Genomic DNA, 11441 nt, shown 5'->3' on the forward strand with positions numbered 1-11441 from the left:
GTCCTTTTCCAGTCGATACTCGCGAGAGATTCGCGAAACTCTATCTCTCAGCCACCCACCCTCGCGGCGACTTCGGGCAAGACGCACTTTTACAGCGCTCGCGCTGTAACGAGATGGCTGTTTTCCAACTACCCACGCACGGCAAAAAATGGATTGCTTGAATCAGCGAATCTATATAGCTTACCAAACGAAATTGAGTGCTATAACTAAGAAAACTTGCTCGTGCTGTAAAGAAATTATGAGTGCTGAAAAGCAATTGTCAACTCGCTTACAGAATAAATCAGTTTTGCAGATATTATTTTAGTTACAAATTGCTTCATATTTCAAGCTGACTTTAATTTACAAAATGAGTTTGTTAATTTTTCCAAAATGATTATATGTAGCCCAACAAATGACGAAAAAATATTTGTATAAAACAATTTCCTATCATTTGGTTATTGAAACATAGAAAATTAATAGCATGTACATGTTACGGCTGTAGATTTGCTAAGTTATCAAGACTTTTAATTGCACGACTTTTTCTCGCATGACGTCTTTTACGCCATCGAGATTTCATCGCAAAACTTCATCAAGTCGCTTGTATGCGTATGTATATGCCTGTAGTGGTGCCTCCTCGGTCGCGAGGAGGTGCATCCGTTGCGGTCTCGTTCGCAATCTTGTCCGCGAGCGACGACGGCCGAGTGGGCGAGAGCGTGGAGACCGCGCTGAAGAGGGAAAGAAGGAGTTTCGGCATTCAGCTCGACGTCCAGAACGGACGCAACAATGGCCGCGCATCAACATAATTACAGTTCGCCTCGGTTAGCGACGCGCGAGCCCGGCGAGGGCCAAGTATTATATTCAAATGCGAGGCGAGGCGGCGCCAGTAAGCAAAGCAGAACTGGCGAAGGCAAGAAGGGGTTGGTTGCCGTGCCCTGCGGCCGACCGGAGGAGGTTGAAGGTTGTAAGTTCATCGGGGAGAAGTGGAGGAGGAGGAAGAGAGGAGAACGCGGGAAGCGAAGGACGAGCGAGAGGACGCAGAAATGTCGCTTCGAGCTGGCTGTCCGGCCAGTCCCGAGAGAGGAAATTACGTCGTCTGGCTTGACCCTACCGTCACCTTTGCAACGTTTCTTCCGCGGCTGAAAGAGAGACAACGCCAAGAGAAGAGACAAGTTCGGCAACTGCGTACACAACTGATATTTACCACTCTCGACCATTTGATGCAAAAGTCACGTTGAAGTCGAAATTCTTCACGATTTCTCAGAAAAATTGTATACTTCCCCGCTTTTAACGTTTACCAAAAAGATTGCCGTGTCCTCCTTTTTACCCACGAATTTTCCTTGAGTATAACTCGATTTTTCACAGCGTTGTATTTTAATGTGAATCAAAGTAACGAAGGGCCTGCGCAGTCACACGCATAACGTCATACATCGTGGCAGCGACGTCGCCGAGCGTGAGAATCCCTCTGTACGCACGTCGTAAGATCGAGAAACACAGACGGAATAAAAGGTGTCCCCGGGGAAGGCGGCGGTGGCAGTGAGCGGAAGAGCGGACGATACAAGGGGGACTCGGCGCGGCAAGCATTGACTTCCCGGTAGAAGAAGAAACGCGGCTCGAGGATTTGTTCGAGCGGAAAACTGCCGGTCGATGTATGCAAACGTCTCCTCCACGTCCTTCGGAGCCGATAGGGTGACAACGGGCGTGTCGTGTCGCCTCGGGAGCCGGTTTCCGCGCGCCGCGAAAGAATTGTCCCGGTTCCCGTGACGCACGAAGGCTCCCGCCACCGCCGCCGCCGCCTCCTCCTCCTTCTTCTTCGTGATCGCGTAGCGAAACGGATGCAAAGCACGGCGGTAACGACGACGGACAAGCCGAGGGTTCCGTCGTGGACCTTGACCCACGACACGTCAAGGACGGCCGAGCAGTACCGGAAGCAGGTGGATAATGGCCGGTCCAGGGGTGCCAAGGGGACAATAGATGTCAGCCGGTACGCAGCGGCACCGCGGCGGGACCGAGATAGCAGATCTAAGTGGGCCATGCCGCGCTACGGTTATGGCAGCATAAAACGCTCCGGTAGTACCGGAGGGAGCGACGCACGCGGGCGCAAGCCAACCGCGGGACGACGACGACGATGACGACGACGACGACGACTCGTGGTAGTCGAGTTGAGTGCCGAAGCGAGAGCCCCTTTACGGGCGAAAAAACTGCCGCTATGATTGTCTATGCAAATTGTTTAAGATATTCGGGGTAAAGGCAGTTCCGCGCGTCTTTTGCGGCCGCCGTTTCGCGAAAACCGCCACACGCCGGAACTGTCTCAGTGGAGACAGTGGCGCTCAGCCTCGCAATCGGTGCGATTTCGGTCGTACCGCGACCTAAAGTACAATACGATTCTTTCGACGAGATAAGGTATCTTCGAGCGAGACATTCGTGACTCTTACAGCAACTGCCGACACACGCGACAACGTTCTCTATGTCCTGCCTGCTCTGTCAAAAATAACTTATGACGGCGGGTTGTCGGCTACCTCTTTGAGCACGAACAATCGCACAGATATAAGAGCCGCGCGAGTCTCTGCCTTTATCGCGCCATAAAGTATTAAACGCGCGTCCCGTGTTGCGTCATAGCGTGATGGCGATACCGTGGATGCATTAAAGATCGTATCAAGATACATTGCTGTGGCGGCGCGCGAGCGGCAAATGAAGCGCGTTTCATTATCGATCTCGATGGAAAGACGTTAACGTTTCGGCCCGTGGGACTCTCTACCGCGTGCAGGTAATGGCATTGCTGCTTCGCGGTTTGCAGTGCGGCGGCCTTACCTATCTTAGATAGCTTATTGATTGCCTTGTGACTGCACTCCATTCTCCCGTTACGACAATACCGAAACCATATCTGCCCGCATATGCCAGATGCAGCTTTCAAGCTTATCCGCATCTCGCATTCGGAGAATTCTACGGCTCGGGAGCTTTGCATTTTGCACGAAATATTGTAACCGAGATATCTCATTTGTACCTTCTTCTTTATCAAAAGACAGAAACCTGCATGAAATTATTAAAAAATAATGCATATCACTTAATTTTATATCCTAATCTAAAGCTCGCGATCTCGTAGAAACTTGAATAATCCTACAGATATCGTTAAAAATAAAATAATTGGATACCAAAATACTTTCAATAAGATTGTAAAATCTACAATTCTGATTTCATATACTAGCGTGTGTTCTATCTAACCTTCAGTAAAGGAATGATTGTTTCGTGTGCTCAATGCGCAAAACCATGTTGTTGTACAGTGGAAAGCTGCCAAATGTAATTTCGCGAAATATCTTCTCTTCGGTAAGAAAACTACCGCGTATCAGAATGAAGTTACGGCCGCGCAACGAAAGTGCAGCGGGAGTGACAGCAAGAACGGTAAGGCAGCGGGATAAAACGAAGCTATCAAATTGGAGAACGGAAGGAACGACGAGGAGAGAGGGAGAACGAAAGAAGTTGCGGGGAACTGCGAGTTAGACGGATACATCCGCCGAGTAATTAAAATGGATTATATATGTGGATTCCATCCCTTCAATCTTACTTCTCTGTCCTCCACCGCATTCTCCAGCCTGCTCGTGACGCGGGCGTCCGCGTTGACTGATAATATTAATCGCGTGGGATTTGACGTATTAAAAGAGGCGCTTCGAAATATTCAGAAGCTACGTAGCGAAAAATGCGCGAAATGGCGACGTCTCACCCCGCTGGAAAATTCAACGTCGCGAGTTCCTTTCAGGTGACGATTTCGCAAACGGCGTGAAATGAATACGCGCATTATAATTTATCAAAACGAAACTAGAATCTCTCACGCGTCAGTCTGTGTACCTGCGACGGGAATTCCGCAGTTCGAGCCGTGTGTAAGGAAGAATCTCGATTCTTTCTCCGAAAGAACTTGCACGGTATTTCACGAAACTCCGCACCGGTGATGCACTATACGTCGTCCTCGAAGGTGTACACGAGAGAGGACGACGAACGGAGGGAGAGGAGGGGAAGAGAGAAGAGGGGAGAGGGAAAGTACTAGGTCGGTACCCACAATTCTGGAAAGCCCAACTGCGGCGCCGTCCGGGGAAGGTCGGGACACGGAGTCGACCATGATGTATGCTCCTCTTCCGTCTAATTAAACTTGGGGAGGGTCGCAGAGTTGGTTGGTTGGTGCGCCGGTTGTACGAACGCGGATGGACGGACGGACGGACGTGTACGTGCGTACGTACGTACGGTTGGACTGACAGCGAGGGGCGGTCGGTGGATGGCTTTCAAAATGACAACTGGAGAGAGTGAGAAAGATAGATAGATAGATAGATAGATAGATAGATAAATAGATAGATAGATAGATAGATAGAGAGAAAGAGAAAGAAAGAGCATCCGAATGAACACCATCAAGGGCGAGAGAAAGACGAGAGAAAGATCCGCGACGGCGCATGAAGCGGCGGTACTTATAGCGAGTGGGATCACCATCGACTTCCTCCCGGGAGACTCGGTGCACTTAACTTCTGTTACATTATTCATACGCGGCGATAAACAATTCGCCGGGAGAAAAAAAGAACCAAGACGCGGCGCGGCCTTCGTCGGACGTTCGTGCCGTACGAAAGTTTCGTCGCGCATTGGCAAGCGCCGCGATTTTCGAAAATATCGCCGAGTCAGCGAAACACGCTGCAAAACACGCGAGCTCGCGCGGGGATCCACGCCAAACGAATACGTAAACTCGCTTTTAGGAAATTCCATTAATCTCCAGCCGCGCACCACGTCGTCCCGCGAACTTCGTCTCGCGCGATACGTCAACCGTTTGAGAGCGGCGCTGTTTTCCCTTTTCTCGCTCGTTCTTATCCGCCTTAAGATGGTAATAAATGCTCTCTTTTCGTCCTAATCGAGGGCGTATCTCTCACATTGTCGGCCTAAAGGTTGCCATTCGGCTATTCGCGTCACGTCGTTATCTGGCTATGTAAATTATGACTCGAGGCAGGCTTACAAGAGCGCGAACAGTTGTAGATGATCTCCTCGGTCAATCGTTTCCTCGCGCAAATTGCCCAATATCCAAGTTGATTAATAATCGCCGGCGCGCCCGTAGATACACCGCGGATAAGGAAGTGCACGCGATCGCGGAGAGAGAAAGAATTGAGCAATAATATTAATAGCCTCCCTTGGAGGTTTGCAAGTAACCCGAGCCGAGAACAATCACTCAGTCAATCGCGCTCTTTCATACGAAAACCGCGCCTCATGATGCGATATTGCACGCTGCACTTGGACCGCGCGCGCGGTCACTCGTCCTTATTCATTCCCCCCTCGAATCTCCAATTCATATCGAAGCCGCATTGAATAGGCGAGGCGCGCGTTGCCGTCCACATCCCCGCGTTCTATCCTTCTATATACTTTCCTCGCGACGCGCGTCTTTGTGCACTCGTCAATCCCAACGAAATTGTATTTCTCCGTCGAAATTATATATTGCAAATTGTTGCACCGTACAAAAGTTATTGCAAATCTCTTAATACAAGCGCGCAACTTTATCTTGCTATTTACCATCCACCAGCCTCTCTCGTTCTCTCTCTATCTCTCTCTCTTGTTCTTTCTTTCTCGCCAGTCCTTTGCAGTCTGTAACGTTTTAACGCCGCGCGCACCTCGCATTCGCTTTTCCATTCAACGCTACTTATTTCCCTCCGTCGACTTCCCCTCCTCCCTTCCACACACCGCGTCCATCTAAACTATGTGTATACATAAACTATGTCTATTCAAGCGTGCCGCGCGGTGCGCGGTCGGGGCTGCTGCTTCCCGTCTACCGTGTCAATGCGGACTAGCTGCTACGAAGTGGGACAGACCATTGGCGCGCCCCAACGAATTCCTTGGCGCGAGACGTCGCGATTCCGAATGTTTCACCGGTGGCGGCGGCAGCAGCGAGGTTAAACGACGGTTCAGTACGGCCGATGTGCCGAACACACGACCTGGAATTCCCGACGGCAATGCGCTGTGCTATACGACGAAAATGGGAATGAGCGACGATCGGCGTATTCGCCGTCGCGGACACAACGAATTTATGGCGGATGTACCTGCAAGTCGCGGACCACGGCCGGCGCCGCAAACGCCGTCGAGGAACTTGGGCGGACGTGTCATAATTTTCCGTGAATCGTCGGATTGTTGTTGGTGCGCCGACAATTACACGTCTGAGATACATATGTGTGTATTTAAATTTGCGACGACGATGGGGTATCGACCGATCCCCGCGAGATCGCGAGATTTCGGTCGCCGTCGTCGGCTCTTCGGTCGCGAAAAGCGACAGAAAATTAGGACATTAAGCGGAGAATCGTGAAGTCGTAACTCGTCCGACGGAGGAAAGGAAAAAAAGTCGAGGGGAAAGACGAAACGTCGTGAGGGGAACTTAAAGACCTTGGCACTCGGGTAAATACACGGTCGGGGCTCGCGCCAGTTACTCCCTTTGAGGTGTAATATGTATCCAGCGCACCGAATGAATTCCAGGCCGCGGTATAGTCGCTTAATCGCTCGTAATAACGCCGAGACGAATGCGGAGCTCGCCGAGACGACTGTCGCGAAAAACCTCCGTAATTTCTGGCGGTGGGTACCGTATAATCGCCTTCTCTCTCTCTCTCTCTCTCTTTCCCTCTCTGCTTCTCTGGCGCGGAAACGAGCGCGCCGCGAGTTCTCGCGCGTCTCAGATCCGACGTTTTTTCGTCATTACGCCTTGAGCGCGCGTTTCAGTCTTTTTACGAAAATCAACTTCAAATATGCGAACGAGAAAGGTATATACGAGCGTCGTTCGCGGCTACTTCTTCGCTGTGCTTCAAGTCTGTTCGTTTCAAGCGTGTCGCCTCGGAATCCTGACGATTGCAATCTCGAAATGATGCGCCTTCAACTAAGTAATTCGGCGGGGAGCCGTCTCTTGAGAAAGAGGGAGAGAGAGAGAGAGAGAGATAGAAAGAGACACCGAAAGGCAAACGCGGCTTGATGGATACGTACGAGGGTTAACGAGCGCGCAAAGCGCGCCGGGATTATCGCGCGTACCGGCTGAAACTCTCCGGACTCTGGTGAATACATACATCGAAACAAACTTGGAACGAATCGACAGACACATCGAAACTCGGCCCGGGTGTCGTCAGGGGACGACGGAGCATCGAGTCCCGATGCGCCGCCACCGCCACCGCCGCCGTTGGTTTACACTAAAATCCTTTTAACTTGGGCATCGCGTACGAGGCCGTTAACGCCCGCGAGAGCTCTCGACGACGCGATTAACCGAGAGCAGGAGGAGAGCCGACCGCGGTCTTGTCTTTCTACGAGCGCGAACGCGAACGTGCGCGCGGTATCGTCATCCTGCAAACAGCGTATATGCATTAAACCATGAACCCACTATCCCCGACGTCATATCCAATACACGTTGTTAGGGGGTTGCTGAAGCCGCGATATGGCGCGGGGGGAACGGCGGCGAGCGGCGGGGGATGGAGAACGGTGGGTAGGTGGCTGCAGGGTGGTTTCGAGGGTGGCTGCCAACCCCCTCAGTGCGGTAATGGCATTAACCGAGCTGCAATATGATTACCGCTCTCGCGCAAGGTAACCTGATCACACCCGAAATCTATGGGGGTGTCCGTAGTGCGAGGGAGAGAACTACAGAGGGAGAGAGAGAGAGAGAGAGAGAGAGAGAGAGAAAGACAGGGAGCGAGAGAGAGAGTGAGAGAGACCTTGCGAAGCGAGGGACAATGTATTGCGCTCGGAATAGCCGCGCAACGTTACGCAACTGCGGCGACCGCCGACGCCGGGGTTCGGCGGCTGCTGCTGCCGTTTCTCCCCCTTAATCGCGTTGCGCTTTTTGCGGCTCAGATTACCCGTGAATCATTAGATACTCGGGCACCGGGCGGCGGAATCGAGAGCCGCCGCCACTACTACCACCATCCGTTAGTTACGTCGGATCGTTCCTTATCTCGGCATTACGAGATTAGCCACCCGTCGTTTCTCACTCTGTCTCGCTCCCGATCTTTTTCAAACGTCCTTCTTTTGTTCGACGGAGCGTGCCTTTCTCGCTAATTGCCCGCGGACTTTGACACTGACGCGTGCGCGTCAAGAGAGACGCGGAGTTTCCGCTTCTCCGCGAGCTCACGCGAGGGAGAGAGAGGAAGAAAGATCCGAACAAGATCGATGTGCGACTCGTGAAGGTAGTACACGCAAAGAAATGACTTGGTAATATTAGCTGAATTTCAGTGGCTGATGCGAACTTAGCTAAAAGACTAATCATTTTGCTGTCATTGCTAAGAATCCGCTATCGTACACACAATATATTTACTGTGAGATACAAATTTATTAATTGAGATTAAAAGCGCACGTTTGTTCGAATAAGTAAGAAAGTGGTAGTTATTTCCAGATATTTTAGGCACATTAATCTCGAAGAAATTACCCTTATTCAATAATTACCATGACAGAATCCATACAAAATGATACAGGATTTTTCTCTTTAATTTATAACAAATTTTACCTAAATACAATATTTAAGTTCAGACACCCTGTATCATTAATACATATGCAAAACAACAAGTCTTTTCACAATTCTTTTGTTATATATATTTTTTTTCATTGTGCAAATGTACACAGAATGTTTGATACAACGCGTACCAATGCAACATATGCCAGTAGAGTCCATGAAATTGAACAAAACATAATCCCATACCATTTTTCAAATAATCACGATAATTATTCCTTTACTTTGATACACAGTAATCATATTAATCTCGTCGCTATTACGACAGACAAGACGAAAGAAGGAATCTGAACAATTCGACCGCAAGTGAAAGAGGTTGCGTGTTTGCCGTGCCTTAATCGATCGCAACACTCGATTCTTCCAAATAGGCGATAAAAGAGCAGAATAGACGAGAGCGGAAAAGCGTGCCAAAAAGATTGCTTTTCGTTTCACGCTGCTATGTTGATTTACTTGAAAGTTGTGGGGGTTTAAAGTCGTGACATCAGATGTCTCGGCTCGCGCCATTTGTATATATACGTTAACTCTTTTTTTCTTTTAAAGTGAGGTGAACGACCGCATGGTCGCAGCGACCACGTGGCACTATCTGTGAATTGTAGAGTGGGGATGGCGAGCCACGTTCGCTATCGTATACGCGAGATATCGCTTCCTAGAATAGTGTCGCGGAATGCGGCTATTGTTTTCACTCACGCGTCGCGCCATGACCTACCTTACAACGTGTTAAAGGATTAGCGCCGATCGAGAACACGGATCGATACGAACGTCAATAACTACGCTTGTTGACAGCGACTTTGAACAAAAACTATTGGAAGAGGGAAATTATCGTACTTTGGATAGAATCATTCTTCGATGCATCAAGAATCAATTAGTATATTCATGTAAATAAGAAATATGTTAATTTCTGGATTTGCATTAAAGTGGACATTACTCCATGTTAAAAATTAATGGGAAATCTTGATTTGGATTTGTAATGCGAAACGTCAATTCGATGTTTCTGACGAGTATAGAAAGTGCAATTTAAAAGAAAAATAAAATAATAATAATGGGAACTTTGTAGTGGAAAATATTTCTGTGCTATAGAGCGTCGAAGCTCAGATAATGAATATATTGGTAACAACGACATTAACTGTTTCTATTTTAATAATTTTAATAATAGTTAGCATAGTTATATTTTAGCTGCTGCGGCCAGTTCTTTTCTGCATCAATGTGACTCGAAAATAAATTTGCTCTGAGACCAAAATGAAATTACTTGATACGCGCAATTTGATATCCGCACGTTATTCGAGCCGCGGCTTCGAACCTCTTTGACGGCTTTAATCGCCACGAACGAGTGCTGTTCGTCATGGACGCTTTTTCTCCTTATTTGCAACCGAGTTACGACGCGCGAGAAAGATACATCCGCGAATGACAGCGACGAGTGATGATTCGCCCCTACAACTACGGCGACGTGGCGACACTTTTGACGCATTTCGAAGACAGTAAGCAACGTCGTCACGTGCTGTATGATGAAGAAGGTACTCACCGTGAGATGCTGGAACAGCCACGCCCTGAGGATGTTGGTCGCGACCTTGGGAAAGATTCCTCGCTTCTTTTGGTTCTTCTTGCCCGACGAATCGTCGTCCTCCTCTCCCGTGCCCTCGCCACTACCAATACTCGCGTTACTCGCGTCACCTGCAACAATAAGGAGAGAGCCAGAGGTCATCACGTGCCGTCTCGGTAAACAATGAGAGTCCATGAAACAACTCTCGACGCTTTTTCCTTCTTTCTTTTTTCGAATTGTTACCTGACTCAAGGAAATATCGCGAATATATATCAACGTCATTCTTGAGGCCTTTCTAGATCAATAATGATGTTTAGGTAATAATATTGAGGTCCTCTTACATTTATATTACTATTGAAACAAACATCAAAAAACACAAAAAACAAACAAACAACAAATGTCGATTTGCTTGATTTTCTCCTTGATTTTGAATATAAAATATGATACGAGCATGAATACACGATATAAATATGGATATGATTACAATACGATTAAATATTTGCTTGATTTTCAATACGGGAAGTTCAGTAAAATTGCGTTTCTCCTTGGTTGGCGATTATAAATCGCGAGACGCCTCTAACATCGAAGTAGGATTTCCGACGTGTTTAAACCGCGCTCCGATTTTCGGTCCATACCCTGGTGGGCGATAACTACCTCGACCCTAGGGCTGGTTCCCATGCATACAAACACCATTAAGCCACCCGCAATCACCCGGCCCCCTTCGACCCGGCGGACCCCGTGTACACTTCGTTCTCGGCTCGACCGGGTACCCCCGCCTCTTTTCACCCCACTTCGCCGTACATTAAATCCTCGTCATTTATCAATCTTAGCTTTTTAATTGCGCGGGGACTCGAGGAACGAGACAGTAATGAGAGATATCAAGACGCTTTTAGTTATGCTCTCCGGACACGTCGATGTCATTTTGTTTATATCCTTCCAATATAGTCACTTGTACACCGCATGGAAAAGGTACATAAAATCTCTAGAATAATGTATTATAAATACGGGCGAGGAGTGTTTCAATATTTTCATCGATAAAATACGTAAGAACGCGGTTACAACAGTCGCGATCGTTAGCGTGTCACCGCGATGGGCTCGGATACGCGATTACGGAATAAAATGTAATTTCGTCGGAATTCCCGCGATGTCCCGGCGAATCAATCTCCCGGACGAGCCCGGGCTCCGGAAGTTCGAGGTTCCCTTTATTCCTTCTCCTCGCAATCAGCCAGAAAGGAGAGCGGAGGGCTACTTACGCCGGCGGATTATAAATGACCGAGCCTTATCGTGGTGCCCGAGGCTCCGGTTCCCAAGGTTCTATCGTAACAGAGAGATCAGGGTGAGCCCGGCGCTCTCCCAGGGGGTTCACGATGACAGGTCGCCCGGGGGCGCCGACCCACCCCTCTTCCTCTCTCTCTCTCTCTCTCTCTCTCTCTCTCTCTC

General features: G+C 48.9%; 1 protein-coding gene across 4 annotated transcripts in view; it reads right to left on the reverse strand.

Annotated features, from left to right (window-relative positions):
• The window catches only part of LOC116844593 (homeobox protein homothorax), a 550706-nt gene that overhangs the window by 193167 nt on the left and 346098 nt on the right, over positions 1 to 11441 (reverse strand). For 3 of the 4 annotated variants that reach the window (XM_032816350.1, XM_032816348.1, XM_032816352.1), the window contains exon 10: positions 9984 to 10135. In XM_032816350.1, coding sequence (XP_032672241.1) covers positions 9984 to 10135 — 152 coding nt within the window. The remainder of the gene's footprint in view (positions 1 to 9983; positions 10136 to 11441) is intronic. The other variant, XM_032816349.1, reaches the window with a different exon arrangement.

This window comes from Odontomachus brunneus, unplaced genomic scaffold, assembly GCF_010583005.1.
Source record: "Odontomachus brunneus isolate Ranch 3 - 2012 unplaced genomic scaffold, Obru_v1 Obru_scaffold_043, whole genome shotgun sequence".
NCBI classification, from domain to species: domain Eukaryota; kingdom Metazoa; phylum Arthropoda; class Insecta; order Hymenoptera; family Formicidae; genus Odontomachus; species Odontomachus brunneus.